Raw genomic sequence first — 16,441 nt, 5'->3', positions numbered from 1 at the left:
AGCACTTTTTGGGGAAAACCTGGTCTGATTAGGAGAGACGGTGTCCATCCCACACGAGATGGCGCTTCTCTCATTTCTAGTAATCTGGCTAATTTTATTAGACCCAAAGTGACCTGACAATCCAGGGTCCAGACCAGGATGCAGAGTTGTAGTCTTACACACCTCTCTGCTGCTTCCTTAGAACCCTCATCCACCAACAATAACATATTTAACACTATAGAGGTAGTCTCTGTTCCACGGTTAAAAGTTCACCAAGCACAGAGCAGGGGAGCGGTCAATCACCAAAATCTTATTAAAATTAATAGCAATCTATCAAGTTATTAATTAATCCCAGACCAAAACATAGGTTCAGTTCATTTGAAAGCCTGACTCTTGGCATCACCCATCTGAACTGGAGGACAGAAAAGCCACTTCTGTTTGTAGTTGTATATCGGCCCCCTGCTGGGCCACATTCAGAGTTCCTGTCTGAGTTCTCTGATTTCTTACCTGACTTGGTCCTTAGAACAAAGTCATTATCATTGGAGACTTTAATATCCATGTAGACGTTGTAAATGACAGCTTTAGAAATGGCTTCATTTCATTACTTGAGTCAGTTGGTTTCCTCCAGCAGATAAACCAACCAACTCACAGCTTTAACCACACCCTAGATCTAGTTCTGCCTTATGGTGTTGAGGTAGAACATGTGTCAGTGTTCCCTCAGAACCCAGTCCTGTCAGACCATTCTTTGATCACTTTTACATTTATGATTAAGGATTCTTCTATGCTCAGAACAAAGTCTTACTATAGCAGATGTCTTTCAGATAATGCTGTAGCTAAGTTTAAGGAAGTGATCCCTGTGCTGATCCCAGGACCACCGTGTGTTTCCCCAGGGATCAATCATTATAATCTGAGCCCTGCTGAGGTCGACTCTATTGCTGAAGGTGCAGCAACCTCACTGAGAATCACGCTTGATTCTGTTGCCCCCCTGAAAAAGAAAATAGTAAATCAGAGGAGGTGTGGCCCCTGGTATAATTCACATATCAGGACCCTCAAGCAGAAAGTGCGAAGACGAGAAAGGAAGTGGCATTCTTGTAAAACAGACAGCTATCATGTAGCCTGGAAAGACTGTCTATTAGGTTACAAAAAGGCCCTTCGCAAGGCTAGAACAGCTTATTTTACTTCTTTGATTGAGGAAAATAAGAACAACCCCAGGTTTCTTTTCAGCACTGTGGCCAAATTAACCAAGAGTCACAGTGTTTTAGATCCACGTATCCCTTCTTTCCTGAGTGGTGAAGACTTCATGAGCTTCTTCACTGATAAAGTTCTAGCTATCAGAGAGAAAGCTAACCAGGCCATCCCAACAACTGGACCATCACCAGATGTGCCGACTGTGGGAACATACAGGGTCTCCAACGAGCCCTTAAACTCCTTCAGCCCTATATATTTTTCTGAGGCGTCATCGCTAATTCAGAAATCCCAGTCCACCACGTGTCTTTTAGATCCCATCCCAACACACCTGTTGAAGGATGTTCTACCATTGATAGGCAGTTCTATCCTGGACCAGATCAATGGTTCTTTAGTGTCAGGTTATGTACCCCGGTCCTACAAGGTGGCAGTGATTAAGCCGTTGCTTAAAAAACCATCACTGGATCCTGATGTCTTAGCAAATTATAGGCCGATATCCAACCTTCCTTTTATCTCTAAAGTTCTAGAGAAGGTGGTGGTGACTCAGTTACTGGAGCACCTGCAGAGGAACAGCCTGTTTGAGATGTTTCAGTCAGGCTTTAGAGCTCACCACAGCACAGAAACAGCACTTCTTAAAGTCACTAATGATCTTCTCATAGCTTCAGATCATGGACTGGTCTCTATGCTGGTTCTGCTGGACCTCAGTGCTGCTTTTGATACAGTTGATCACAGCATCCTGTTACATAGACTGGAACATGTGATTGGGATTAAAGGGACAGCACTAGACTGGTTTAGATCATATTTATCTGATAGATACCAGTTTGCCCATGTCCATGGTGTTCCCTCCTCATACAGTAGGGTTAGCCATGGAGTTCCTCAAGGTTCTGGACTTGGACCAATCCTCTTCACCTTGTACATGCTTCCCTTAGGGAACATTATTCGGCAGCATGGGAAAAATGTTCATTGTTATGCTGATGACACTCAGCTCTATTTATCCATGAAACCCGAGGAGACAGAGAAGTTAGTGAAGCTCCAGACCTGTCTTAAAGACATAAAGTCCTGGATGTCTTCAAATTTCCTCCTCCTTAACCCAGGAAAAACTGAGGTCATGGTGTTTGGTCCTGAACCTCTCAGGGATAGATTAGATCACATGATCACTCTAGATGGTATCTCATTAACATCTAGTGTCTCTGTGAGGAATCTAGGAGTAACTTTTGATCAAAATCTCTCCTTCAACTCACACATTAAATTAGTCTCTAGAAGTGCCTTTTTTCACCTGAGGAACATCTCAAAGATCAGGAAGCTGCTGACGCGGCATGATGGTGAAAAGTTAGTCCAGCATTTGTTACTTCCAGGCTGGACTACTGTAACTCTTTATTATCAGGGTGTCCAAACAACTCTTTAAGAAGCCTCCAGCTGATCCAAAATGCTGCAGCCAGAGTTCTGACAGGTATTGACAAAAGAGGTCACATGACTCCTGTACTGGCGTCGCTTCATTGGCTGCCCGTCAAATTTAGAATAATTTTTAAAACCCTTCTTTTGACCTACAAGGTCCTCAGAGGCCTCGCTCCATCCTACCTGGAGGAGCTAGTGATACCTTATCAGCCCAATAGACCGCTCCGCTCTCAGAATGCTGGTCTACTTGTGGTTCCCAGAGTTTCTAGGAGTAGAATGGGGGGCCGAGCATTTAGCTACCAGGCCCCCCTGCTATGGAACCAGCTCCCTGTCCAGGTACGGGAGGCTGACTCCATCGCTACTTTAAGATCAGACTCAAAACCTCCTCTTTGAAAAAGCTTATTGTTACTAATTCAGTAGTTCCAGTTACTATCATAGACAGACAAATTATCATACTTAAGGGGGTCGTCTAATCGTTAGGTTAACATCTTAGCAATGTTGTTATAGGCCACTCCTCGCCTCTACTCGCCTCTCCTCTCCTCTCCTCTCCTCTCCTCTCCTCTCCTCTCCTCTCCTCTCCTACCTATCCTATCTTCTACCTGTCCTCCCCCTTCTCCTCTCTCTCTACCCAGGCGGCCATCAGCAGGAGGGTCCCCCTACATGAGCCTGGTCCTGCTCAAGGTTTCTTCCTGTTAAAGGGGAGTTTTTCCTTGCCACTGTTGCTTGTCTGGGGTCAGGCCCTGGGATTCTGGAAAGCGCCTTGAAACAATTTTGATTGTATAAGACGCTATATTTGATTTGATTTATTTGATTTGATTTGAGAATAATTAGCATCAAACTGGAGTTCTAGTCTGCAGTACTAAGCAGAGCACCACCTTCACCACCTTGAGGTAGATGAAGCAGCCGTTGGCTCCAAAATTGAATACTTGTGGTAACTGGTGGTAACACGCTTTTCTATGGCGACCGTCGCCCATTGTGCGTCGGACAGCAGATTGACAACAAAAGCTATCTTTTGTCTATCTGAGGCATACACCACCGAATGTAGGTCGAACACATACGAACTTTGCACCAGGAAGCTGAGGCACAAGCCTACCTCTCCAGATTAACACTTGGAAATGAGAACAAGGGGCTCACGTGTGGCACAAGCCCACGACACCGGCAGCAGAGAAGCCGAGCTCAAGGAGGACAGCGAAGCGGCGCCCGGGGAGCCGAGGCCGTACTGGCCGGACAGAGAAGGCCGCCACATTGGCAGAAAGATCCTGGAGCAAGTTCAAAAGCTGTTTTTTGTGTTGGCTAAAGGCTAAAAGCGTCAGTCTGGTCAGATGGTTCCGTTACAATCTGCAGTGCAATTTGCGCCAACGTGCTAAAAAGAATGCAGACAATAGAGGAAAGATAAAGGTTTATTTCTAATATTTAAAAGTACAGTGAACGTTAGCCTGATCGTGTGGGAAACAGACAAGGAACGGTGCAGCACCAAACCAGGATCATAACACACTTCACCTTTTGGTGATGGTGAGTTTATTATGGAAAAGGATTTTAAAAATGGGTACATTAAAAAAGAGGATAAACACCGTACCCAAGTACCCAGTACCCAAAAATATCTCAAAATATATGCAGGTCTAATTCAGAGATTGTTAACAGGCATTTCATCATGCAGGAGTGGGCGGGGCCTGTTTGATATTCATGTTACTGAGGTCATGTTCATCATTTTTAAAGGCCCACAGTCAGATGGAATGAGCTTTAAAAAGCAATAATGAACAGTCAGCCCTCCTGGACGTCATGTTCAAGTCCAGGCTTTAAACAACTGCAATGATTTAACGATATTTCTCTTGTGTTTACACCTTATTTTTGATGCTCCATTTGAAGAACATGAGAAAGAGAGAAAAGAAGCTCAGCTGACCCAGAAAACCGCCCGATAATTATGGTGTCAGAGTCCTCTGAAAGAAGAATGTTGCTCCAGCCGTCAGCCGTACATGTACAAATACACCCACTGCAATTTAAACACATGACAGATTATTACTAAATTCCAAGCACCAGAGGATTCCTGCAGCTTAATTGGGTTTGTTAGAGCTTCACTTTAGGGTGTGGTGGATCTACCTCAGCTTTCTGCAGAGTCAGCAACAGCCCATCAGACAGCTGGCTGAAGATTTCTGTTGGAAAAGAGACACAAAGGTGTTCATTCCCTGAAACTGGACAAACTGGAGAAGTCTAAAAGACACACGATGTGTCCCCTGTAATTCTGAAAACCATGAAATGAATCCTTATTTTTTCCTATTTCAACCGGGCACGTGTGAACGGACTCACGGTTCATGCTCTCCCAGCGAAGCATCAGGCTGATGAAGTTTTCCAGCGTTATGACTCCAGAATCTGGAGATCCAGATGTGGAACCATAACGCAGAGCCATCAAATTCAGCAGGTCATCGTTCAGCCTGTTTCCTGCATTCAGGGAACCAAAGCACAGCTGAATAATTAGAGTTTGACGAGGCCGCTGAAAGAAAACTTGACATTCAAATCACAATGGGAGTTCTTAAATGATTGAGCTGATAAAACTCTGAAGGTGAGTGACAGGACCCGACCCCACCCTGGGAGTTCCCTCTCTATAAAGACTATTATCTGTAATGCTAAGCAGGTTATTTGTTGGTGTCTTTTGTAGGCAGAGCTCTTCCATTTCAGGTTTACACACACATGTCAAAGCTACATTCCATGAGGGCCCCACCTTAAAACTGTTGGGAGTCCCGAGTTTTCCCTCTCTGTCCCTTGTTTGTCTGTTTTCAGGCTGGGCGGAGCGCTTTCCTGCCTCTCCTCCGTGGGGCGAGCAAGGACACCTGAAGGCGATCTCCTGTCATTACCCACGCCTGCCTAACCCCCCGTGGTACAGCCTGGCTCCGAAAACGCTGTTTGCACGTTACCTGTCTGGAACTAATCGTTGGTGTTTCCTGCAGATCGTCTCGGACGCCTGCTGGCGCCGCCCAGCGCCGCCCAGCCTGCTCCAGTCTGACTGGGTTTGTCGCTCACCTGCACCCTGTGGCTCTGTTCAGAACTTGGACCTCAGTAAACCTGTTTTCAACCTCACCCTATCATGTGTGTCTGCATTTGGGGTCTCGATTTGTGTCCGCAGATCGTAACAAAAACCCAGAGCTCACCAATGTCAAGGATCCTCTAGGCCTACACATGACACTCGTGATGACTCCACTGTCTAGATGTGGTTCCTGGTGCTTGTGTCTGGTCCGCTACTGAAGGTGCGGGATGAGGGATCATGCAAAGAGTCCGATGATTTACCTGTAGCCTCGACTGCATTCCTCAGCTTGTTGAGTGGCAGCGTTCCTGTGTTGGAATCATCAGTACGGACGAAAATGTCCTGGTTGACACAAGGAGAACCCCTGAGAATCACGACCAGCCCAGTTTGTTCTTTTCTTGATTTTACCTTGAGTGCAAGGATCTTCCTCCAGAGGCGTAAGAATTCCCGTTGGTTCAGTTTTCCTGTGACTGATGTCTAATGGGACATTAAGACTTGGTTTGGAGCATGCTGCTTCATGTTCATGTAAAGGTCAGCACACCTGGAGCTGTTCTCATACTGCTGTTATTACTGCAGGAAGGCAGAACAAGGCTTCACCTGTCAGATCTTTCTGTGACTGAGTCAGTAACGTTCACGAAGCTCAGGTGGGACATGCCAAATTCAGCTTAAGCTCCTAAAACTACAACCATCATTGTAGCATTGAAAAAGGACCTGAAGCCTTCGGGGAAGAACAAGTCCAAGTTCATTTCTGTAAAGTAATAGAAGGAGTGAAGAGCCACAGGGGAGGCTGAAGAAGATAGGATACGTCCATGAGTGCCACCATGCTGCGACAGGCATCGGTGCTGAAGCCTCCGGATTTCAAGTCCCCTAATTACAAAGATAATAACAAAGATGGTAATAATAATCATGATAACGAGCAGTTTGAAGATAGTACAAGTGAGCTCAGTTATTTAGTCCAGACCGTTCAGGATCCTCTCATTCAGAAGCTTCTGAAGCTGCTCAGCATCCACTTCATCATACTGGAAGAACCCCAAAAGAAAGAAGATCCACCATGACCAGAGTCCAACAACACCACCCTGAAACCCCCTGAGCCTCTGTCCTGGTTAACTGAGAACTGGTATAATCCCACACACACACACCCAAACACACACACCCACACACACACACACACACACTTTACCTCGTCAGAGAACTCATTGAAGTCACTCTCCTTACTGGAGTCGTCGGTTCCGTTGTCATCAGGAGTGTTGGTCTGTAAAACATTGGCTGCTGTTTGATTACCAAAGTTAGAACGAGAACTCGGTCCATCACCACGGCAACACACCTCGTCTGCAGCGTGCTCGTTATCATGGTCGTGTCTTTCAGAGTTCTCACTGAGAGCAAAAACCAAATCTGTGGTTAAACTCCAACAAGTCTGGCTCTAGCAGGAGCTTTAACTCGTGAGTGACTCACTGGACGTGTGTCTCTGCTTTGGACAAGATGGTCAGGAGGTACGAGGCCGTCTCGTTGGGGTTGAAGGTGGAAGGTACGATCAGGTATTCCCCAGGCTTCAGTGCCATCAGCTCCATCACCTCACGGGCGTTCACGTACGTCTTACTTTGTCCGACTGGAGTATTTCCCTGGAAAAAGGAGGCTGGAAACTTGCCAGTGTGTGACTTGTACTGCAACACAAAGAATCAATCAGTGGAACTTAACTTGATCAACGGGAAGATCCCAGGAGAGCAGCAGAGCTGAGTGTATGATGGGAAAATGTGACTCACTTCATCCGTCACCTTGAAGACCAAATCAAAACATTGTTAAGATGTTTCAGTAGCTCCTCCCAAAAATCTATAAATGGTCAAACTGACCTCAAATACAGAGAAGCCGATATGGAGGTTTTGGACCAGACGCCTGTTTCTCTTGTCAGGTTTTTGCATCAGAGACACCAGCATAGTCTTGTCGTTATCACTTGAAGAACATTCACTCAGCAGTTTGTCCACTTTAACCCGATACTGCGGATTAGTCCAGAAGCTCTCTGGGGGGACAAACATACCAGAGATCAGAACGAATCCTTTTACATCTTTCGGTAGATGTGACGAGCCCAGGAGGGGCGAGAGGTGTCGAACTACCGATGTTATTGATGCATCCTCCAGCAGTGATTCCTGCCACCCATCTGCCCTCATAGCAGGAGCTTCTCCAGTGACAGGAAGAGCTTCCATCCAGGAAGTCGGGACATAGGCAGCAGATGTCGAGGTCTGCAAAGAACCTGCAGAAATCCTCCAGCGCCATCCTGTCCACACAAAAGACATTTGTGTTGCTTCCACCCACCATGGAGCTTCTGAAATGAACAGTTTGGGAGATGTTGTGTCTTGTTGTGCATGATGAACATACCAGAACTCCCCATCGTTCTGCATGTGGTGGCACATCTCGCGATCTTCAGAGCTCACAGTGTTCCACAAACGTGACCTTTGAGGATCATTTGATCAAAACAAAAAGAAAAAAGGAATAAGGTTAAAGCCACCTTCAAGTGTTGTGAGCCAGTGGAACATCTGCACCATCTTGCTTGTCTGGAAGAAAGATCCAGTTCTGTCATTTTTTCTCCCTATTAGCAAGTATATCTGCTACTTTTCTGACAACAATACGTGAAGCGATCAATTTAATACAATTTCTATAGACTCGGTTCCTGTTCTAGACGGGAAACCTCAACAGGTACCTCTTAAGGTGTGGCAGCTGCTTTCTTTGTGGGGAAAGGTCAGCAGACACCTTCACTTTAATACAAGTTTAGAATCCTGCTAATCTCCTAAACTGGGTGTGACAGTGTTTGCAACATAAATGCAGGGATTAAAGTTGAATAAGCAGCGTCATTTCTCATTTAGTAGTTCTGAAGGCCCACCGAGAGAATTCTGTCAGTTTCTCAAGTTCTCATGCCACACACTCCCTCAGCGGCCGCGCCCCTATTGAAAGTCTGATATAACACAGGAGGGTTCCTCCATCTACACAGGTATTTCTACGCCTGAACTGGTGTCCCGAGCGGCATGTCCCCATGACCTTTGACCTATGCATTATGACCAGAATAATATCCTGGTCTGATTCTTACTCGTCGCTCCAGTCTCCATTCCACTCTCCCTGGCCCCAGGGGTTCCATAAACGCACCAGGTTCACCTGCCTCCCCTGGCTCATGAGCTGACCACCAAGAGAAGGAAATCATTCAATTAAGCCTCCTCCAATTCCCCTTATTAAGCGACACAGCCCGACAGATGCAGGTATTTACCTGTTTCACACCTGTGACGGTGTAGGCGTGGCCTTGGACCAACCCGTTTGACAGGACCCTGTTGGCCGAAGTCTCCTACAAAAACAGTCTTTTAATCTTAACATTTAATTACCAACAAAATGAAGTTGAATTGAGTTTTTGAATATTTCTTTGGTCGAAATGTTTCAAATACATTATTCTCATCAGGAAATTGCTGAAAACAGCAGAGACATGTGTAAAAATGTTGCTTTTTTCCTGTGCGTTACTCTCATGCATCAATCTTCCATCAATAGTTTTACCCCTTGTGTTCCACAACCCATCAGCGACTTGCTTTTCCCCGCTCTGAACATCAGCTCCCACAGAGCCAACGGAGGGTCTGACAGCTGCACACAGATGTGAACGCCACCAGTGAAGTCCACCAAAGCTTCAGCAGGGCTGCCAGCATTCATGTCTGAATATGATCCACACACCCTGAGGCAGATGAGCCAGTGATTAAACCTGGTGAGGGTTAGGATTGGGGTAACCCTAACCTAGGACTGGGGTAACCCTAACCTAGGACTGGGGTAACCCTAACCTAAGGTTGGGGTAACCCTAACCTAGGACTGGGTTAACCCTAACCTAAGGTTGGGGTAACCCTAACCTAGGATTGGGGTAACCCTAACCTAAAGTTGGGGTAACCCTAACCTAGGATTGGGGTAACCCTAACCTAGGATTGGGGTAACCCTAATCTAGGACTGGGGTAACCCTAACCTAGGATTGGGGTAACCCTAATCTAGGATTGGGGTAACCCTAACCTAAAGTTGGGGTAACCCTAACCTAGGATTGGGGTAACCCTAACCTAGGATTGGGGTAACCCTAATCTAGGACTAGGGTAACCCTAACCTAGGCCTGGGGTAACCCTAACCTAGGATTGGGGTAACCCTAATCTAGGACTGGGGTAACCCTAACCTAGGCCTGGGGTAACCCTAACCTAGGATTGGGGTAACCCTAACCTAAAGTTGGGGTAACCCTAACTGCAATCTCACACACAAAGAGTCCATACTTGGCGTAAGCTTTCTCCAGCAGAGCGGGCCAGAACTCATTTGGGGTTTTGGACTGGACAAAGAGGAGCCTCCCGTTGATTGTTGGAAGTTTGTCATCAATGATGACATCGATCCATTTTCCAAATCTCCAGAACTGAGAGCAAAAGTAGAGCCAGAAGGTTTAAATGCACAAAAACAAATCAGATATTGCTGGAGTGTTCAGGAGTTCAATCAAAGAACACTTCAGCTTCAACTGGACTTCCTTGTTGTTTCCTGAAGATGTTTCGCCTCTCATCCAAGAGGAAAATCAGATTTTCTTTTTAAATCAAATCATCTTTATTTATCGGCACCTGACCATCAAAATTTTCTCTAGGAGCTTTATAGAAACCCAGAGGGCACCGTCCTGCTAATGGACTGATGGATGGAGGAGAAGAAGGGAGTAGGACAGATAGAGAAGAGAATAGGCACAAATCATCTAAATTCATTGATGACACTGAGCAATTAAAGCTAGAGCTGAGCGGGTCAGAGGGGTCAAAGGTTGGCACTAAGTGGCGGTCCTTGCTACATCATGTCAAAATGATGCTTTTAATTTGAAACTACCTGCCTGACTGGACCTCAGTGGGAATTTGGTTCACTAATGGACAAAATGTAATGTGTGTGTGTGTGTGTGTGTGTGAGTGTGCGTGCGCATGTTTTTATAAAGTCACATCAGTTGTTTACCCTGAAGTGAAACAGTCCACAGTATTCTTCATCAAATGACTGATCGAGAGGAACCACCTGCTCCAGGATGGGCCTCTGAAAGGTCAGGGCTCCGATGGAGGCCAAAAACCAGCAGTTTCCTGCAAGGAAACAAGAGAGGAGCGCGATCTTGTCTTGATTACGTCCATGCAAACATTTTTCTCAGACCAGCCTCTGTTTCCATTTTGATCATTATGCAAAACGAGGTGATTAACGACTACGGCCACCGTTCAGTGATCAACAGATCTTTCGACCTTGTTGCTGCTCAACATCACCGGTGTGGATGTGACCTCACATCTGACAAACTGTAGTGAACCTGATTCACATGCGGCTTGTGAACCGGTCCCAGGCTGCAGGTTCTCCTACCTATGACGCCTTGGCCGAAGTCAAACCGCGACATCCCGTCAACACTGAAAGAGGGGCTGGGAACCATTTTCTGCCAGAAAGACAACGTTGACTGCAATGATTTATGATGAGTGTGTGTGAGTGTGTGTCTGTGTGCATCTGTGTGTGTGTGTGTGTGTGTGTGTGTGTGTGTGTGCATCTATGTGTGTGTGCGTCTGTGTGCATCTGTGTGTGTGTGTGTGTGTGTGGGCATCTATGTGTGTGTGCGTCTGTGGGCATCTATGTGTGTGGGCGTCTGTGGGCATCTATGTGTGTGTGCGTCTGTGGGCATCTATGTGTGTGTGCGTCTGTGGGCATCTATGTGTGTGCGCGTCTGTGGGCATCTATGTGTGTGCGCGTCTGTGGGCATCTATGTGTGTGTGCGTCTTTGGGCATCTATGTGTGTGTGCGTCTGTGGGCATCTATGTGTGTGTGTGTGTGCATCTGTGTGCATCTATGTGTGTGTGAGTGTGTCCGTCTGTGTGTGTGTGCGTCTGTGTGCATCTATGTGTGTGTGTGTGTCTCTGTGTGCATCTATGTGTGTGTGAGTGTGCATCTCTGTGTGTGTGTGTGTGTCTCTGTGTGCATCTATGTGTGTGTGAGTGTGTCCGTCTGTGTGTGTGTGCGTCTGTGTGCATCTATGTGTGTGTGAGTGTGCATCTATGTGTGTGTCTCTGTGTGCATCAATGTGTGTGTGAGTGTGCATCTGTGTGTGTGTGTGTGTGTGTGTCTCTGTGTGCATCTATGTGTGTGTGAGTGTGTCCGTCTGTGTGTGTGTGCGTCTGTGTGCATCTATGTGTGTGTGAGTGTGCATCTATGTGTGTGTCTCTGTGTGCATCAATGTGTGTGTGAGTGTGCATCTGTGTGTGTGTGTGTGTGTGTGTCTCTGTGTGCATCTATGTGTGTGTGAGTGTTAAGAAGACCCACAATTGGTCTCAGCCACACCACTCGTTTTATGTCTGCAGCTGATAGTATTCCAGGACCGATGGATCTCCTGTCAGGAGGGAACATCTCATCAATGTAGCGGACTGCTTTAGTCAGGCAGTACTGCTTCAGCTGCTGGAAGTCCTGGTTGAGAAACCTCTCAGGGTTGCTGATGGTCCCGATACCCTTCGCTTTGCTCCGTGCATTTAGGATGTTCGTACAGGCTCCAGGAGGAGACATTCTGCCACCGTCTCAGCTGTAACGTTTCACATTAGAGAATTTAAACCTTCCTATTGCAGCAGGGTTAACCCTAACCCTAACCCTGACTCTGACCCTCTAACCCTAACCCTGACTCTGACCCTCTAACCCTAACCCTGACTCTGACCCTCTAACCCTAACCCTGACTCTGACCCTCTAACCCTAACCCTGACTCTGACCCTCTAACCCTAACCCTGACTCTGACCCTCTAACCCTAACCCTAACCCTGACTCTGACCCTCTAACCCTAACCCTGACTCTGACCCTCTAACCCTAACCCTAACCCTGACTCTGACCCTCTAACCCTAACCCTAACCCTGACCATAACCCTCTAACCCTAACCCTGACCCTGACCCTCTAACCCTAACCCTCTAACCCTAACCCTAACCCCGACCATAACCCTCTAACCCCAACCCTCTAACCCCAACCCTCTAACCCTAACCCTCTAACCCTAACCCCCTAACCCCCTAACCCTAACCCTCTAACCCTGACCCTAACCCTAACCCTAACCCTAACCCTGACCCTGACCCTAACCCTAACCCTTACCCTTACCCTGACCCTAACCCTCTAACCCTAACCCTGACCCTAACCCTCTAACCCTAACCCTCTAACCCCAACCCTCTAACCCTAACCCTGACCCTAACCCTCTAACCCCAACCCTCTAACCCTAACCCTCTAACCCTAACCCTCTAACCCTAACCCCCTAACCCCCTAACCCTCTAACCCTCTAACCCTGACCCTAACCCTGACCCTGACCCTCTAACCCTAACCCTCTAACCCTAACCCTAACCCTGACCGTAACCCTCTAACCCTAACCCTCTAACCCTGACCCTAACCCTGACCCTAACCCCAACCCTCTAACCCTCTAACCCTAACCCTCTAACCCTCTAACCCTAACCCTAACCCTCTAACCCCAACCCTCTAACCCTAACCCTCTAACCCTAACCCTGACCCTAACCCTCTAACCCCAACCCTCTAACTCTAACCCTCTAACCCTAACCCTAACCCTTACCCTGACCCTGACCCTGACCCTAACCCTCTAACCCTAACCCTGACCCTAACCCTCTAACCCTAACCCTGTAACCCCAACCCTCTAACCCTAACCCTCTAACCCTAACCCTAACCCTGACCCTGACCCTAACCCTCTAACCCCAACCCTCTAACCCTAACCCTCTAACCCTAACCCTAACCCTCTAACCCCCTAACCCTCTAACCCTCTAACCCTAACCCTAACCCTTTAACCCTAACCCTAACCCCCTAACCCTCTAACCCTAACCCTCTAACCCCAACCCTCTAACCCTAACCCTAAACCTCTAACCCTAACCCTCTAACCCTAACCCCCTAACCCTCTAACCCAACCCTCTAACCCTAACCCCTCTAACCCTAACCCCCTAACCCTCTAACCCTAACCCTCTAACCCTAACCCTCTAACCCTAACCCTCTAACTCTGACCCTCTAACCCTGACCCTAACCCTCTAACCCTAACCCTCTAACCCTAACCCTAACCCTCTAACCCTCTAACCCTCTAACCCTGACCCTCTAACCCTGACCCTAACCCTCTAACCCTAACCCTCTAACCCTAACCCTAACCCTCTAACCCTAACCCTCTAACCCTGACCCTCTAACCCTGACCCTAACCCTTTAACCCTAACCCTGACCCTGACCCTAACCCTCTAACCCTAACCCTAACCCTAACCCTCTAACCCTAACCCTAACCCTCTAACCCTAACCCTCTAACCCTAACCCTAACCCTCTAACCCTGACCCTCTAACCCTGACCCTAACCCTCTAACCCTAACCCTCTAACCCTAACCCTAACCCTCTAACCCTAACCCTCTAACCCTAACCCTCTAACCCTAACCCTAACCCTCTAACCCTAACCCTCTAACCCTGACCCTCTAACCCTGACCCTAACCCTCTAACCCTAACCCTCTAACCCTAACCCTAACCCTCTAACCCTAACCCTCTAACCCTGACCCTCTAACCCTGACCCTAACCCTCTAACCCTAACCCTCTAACCCTAACCCTAACCCTCTAACCCTAACCCTCTAACCCTGACCCTAACCCTCTAACCCTAACCCTCTAACCCTAACCCTAACCCTCTAACCCTAACCCTAACCCTCTAACCCTAACCCTAACCCTAACCCTTATTTCAATACTCTCCATTAGATGCGGCCTGTATCTCCAATGATAATTGACCTTCATGCTGTTTACACACATTCTTAATCAGTCACATGACGGCACCCTGTGTGCAAAGGTCAGAGGTCAGAGAGGTGAACAGTCCACCAAGTACAAACATCACTGACATCACTCAAGATATGATCAGTCAGAAGCTTTCATTTAAACTCCAGCTCACCTCACAATGAGCTGATTTAGGCTTTTTCCTTATCAAAAATAACCCCCAAAAATCTAATTGACATTAAGAGAAGTTTATAAGCAGTTTTTTATTACTTTCATTAATCCAGCCAGACTATTTAGTTTAACTCAGTTTGATTAGATCCCTCTAAATATCTTGTATTCCATCTTTTTAAGCTGTTTAATAAATGTTTAACATGAGTAATAAAAATAAGAAGTTGATTTTCCAGCTTCAGCACTTGGTCAACTCAGCATATTCAGACTTGGCGAGACTTTAACTATGTGTTGTCCATAGCGTGGCAGCACTGATGAAGGACCTTGTAAAAGGACATTTCCATTTCATTTCTTGCTGCTTTGAAGCTAAAGGTTAGCTTTTGGGATGTTCCAGCAATTTTGTTTTGGTGATATTCCTACTCTCCATGACGGCCTGGTAGAATTCAGCCAACCAAGAAGGTTGCTTTAAGGGAATTCTTAATGAATAACAGTTTTATAAATGGATCATTTCAGTGTTTCAGTTGTGTACTGTCTGAAATGTAATGACAGCAGGTTGCAGAAACATGAAAGAACTTTCTGAAAGCCTCATCTTACCTTAGATTAGAGTGTCGCTCAGCTGAAGTGGACAGGTGAGTAAGACGGTGAACGCTGCAGCTCTTTTGTATTGTCTGAGGCTAACGCTAATGCGATGGGTTGTTCCTCTGACAGACCACACCTGTCAGCCACTCAATGGCACTGAACACACAGCAGCTGACAGGTGCTCTCTCAGGTAGGACATGAAATGTGTCACATATCCGGATTGACCCGTGTCTTCACCTGTCAGCAAAGGTACAACAGCAGAACTGGTGTCTCAAAGACTTGGTTCCCTCTTCAGAAGCACACAGCAGCACCGTATAGAGCGCACAGACATCCTCTTTATTAGAAATGTTCCATATTTAAGATACGGATCAAGATCTGCTCTGGACTCGATTGTGAACATGTTGCAAGGTTTAATAGATGATAAAACAGGATACAAGATAATAACTGAGGATATGGGATAATAGACTATATATACAGTATATATATATACTGTATATATATATATATAAAGATGGTATAGGATGATAAATGATAATAAAGGATGATATATGATAATTCAGGGCGATACATGATGATACGGGGTGATATATGATAATATAGGGTGATACGGGGTGATACATGATAATACAGGGTGATACGGGGTGATACATGATAATACAGGGTGATACGGGGTGATATATGATAATAGGGTGATACGGGGTGATACATGATAATACAGGGTGATAAGGGGTGATATATGATAATACAGGGTGATACGGGGTGATACATGATAATACAGGGTGATACGGGGTGATATATGATAATAGGGTGATACGGGGTAACAGATGTTTGCATAGACAGCAGAAGCTGTCAAAGGGAACCCAGCGTGTCGTGGTCTTCCAGTCTTGGTCTCAGGCTGCGTTATCATTTCAGACATTATCATAAACACATTACCTGTCATTTTCTCTACAGGTAGAACAACATTCAGGATCCACCCACTGCCGTGTTGTCACAGGTACGATACACACGACCTTACCACTGATGACAGCGTGATGACAGACTCGCACACACAGAAAGGTCATGTGACAGCGGGGCTCACACAGAAAGGTCATGTGACAGCGGGGCTCACATCGTTAACCTTTACAACTGCACGTGTGCATAATTAAGGTTGTCTTAAGAAGAACGTTGTGGGACAGGAACACAGCAGCAGGACGATGCCAGGCTCCAGTCAGAGCCCACCGGAGGATGCTGGGGTGGTGGGATGAAGCTACGGAGCATGTGGCACAGAGCAGCACATTAACACAGAGCAGCATAAAAACACAGAGCAGCGTAATAACACAGAGCAGCACATTAACACAGAGCAGCGTAATAACACAGAGCAGCGTAATAACACAGAGCAGCACATT

At 46.6% G+C, this 16,441-nt stretch overlaps 3 protein-coding genes across 6 annotated transcripts in view; 2 read left to right on the top strand and 1 right to left on the bottom strand.

The window, feature by feature from the left end:
• LOC115247027 (thyroid peroxidase-like) overlaps window positions 1–5,822 on the top strand; it is a 23,778-nt gene extending 17,956 nt beyond the window's left edge. The window contains exons 14-15 of one of the 3 annotated variants that reach the window (XM_029827541.1): window positions 5,335–5,561; window positions 5,678–5,822. In XM_029827541.1, the coding sequence (XP_029683401.1) occupies window positions 5,335–5,561; window positions 5,678–5,722 (272 nt within the window). In that variant the 3' untranslated portion in view covers window positions 5,723–5,822. Of the gene's footprint in view, window positions 1–5,334 lie in introns of all 3 variants that reach the window. The other 2 variants (XM_029827544.1, XM_029827534.1) reach the window with 2 other exon arrangements.
• LOC101079637 (transmembrane protein KIAA1109 homolog) overlaps window positions 1–16,441 on the top strand; it is a 235,245-nt gene that overhangs the window by 97,586 nt on the left and 121,218 nt on the right.
• On the bottom strand, window positions 3,942–16,441 carry LOC115247065 (calpain-3-like). Of its 2 annotated transcripts, XM_029827564.1 has the most exons (22): window positions 15,072–16,441; window positions 11,876–12,128; window positions 10,931–11,000; window positions 10,547–10,665; window positions 9,847–9,980; window positions 9,104–9,275; window positions 8,826–8,900; window positions 8,652–8,737; window positions 7,946–8,020; window positions 7,684–7,844; window positions 7,423–7,589; window positions 7,336–7,347; window positions 7,028–7,236; window positions 6,900–6,948; window positions 6,756–6,827; window positions 6,537–6,594; window positions 6,381–6,442; window positions 5,984–6,052; window positions 5,839–5,917; window positions 4,864–4,995; window positions 4,657–4,709; window positions 3,942–4,549 (listed from the first exon to the last, which is right to left on the bottom strand). In XM_029827564.1, exons 2-22 carry the CDS (start codon window positions 12,110–12,112, stop codon window positions 4,523–4,525), a joined length of 2,118 nt encoding a protein of 705 aa, XP_029683424.1. In that variant the 5' UTR covers window positions 12,113–12,128; window positions 15,072–16,441; the 3' UTR covers window positions 3,942–4,522. The 2 variants fall into 2 exon arrangements, with proteins under 2 accessions (XP_029683424.1, XP_029683425.1); XM_029827565.1 differs by lacking the exons at window positions 9,104–9,275; window positions 9,847–9,980 and having other exon boundaries at window positions 4,460–4,549.

Source organism: Takifugu rubripes, chromosome 2 (assembly GCF_901000725.2).
Source record: "Takifugu rubripes chromosome 2, fTakRub1.2, whole genome shotgun sequence".
NCBI classification, from domain to species: Eukaryota; Metazoa; Chordata; class Actinopteri; order Tetraodontiformes; family Tetraodontidae; genus Takifugu; species Takifugu rubripes.
Note: the sequence above shows the minus strand (reverse complement) of the source record. Positions and strands in the feature narration are given on the sequence as shown.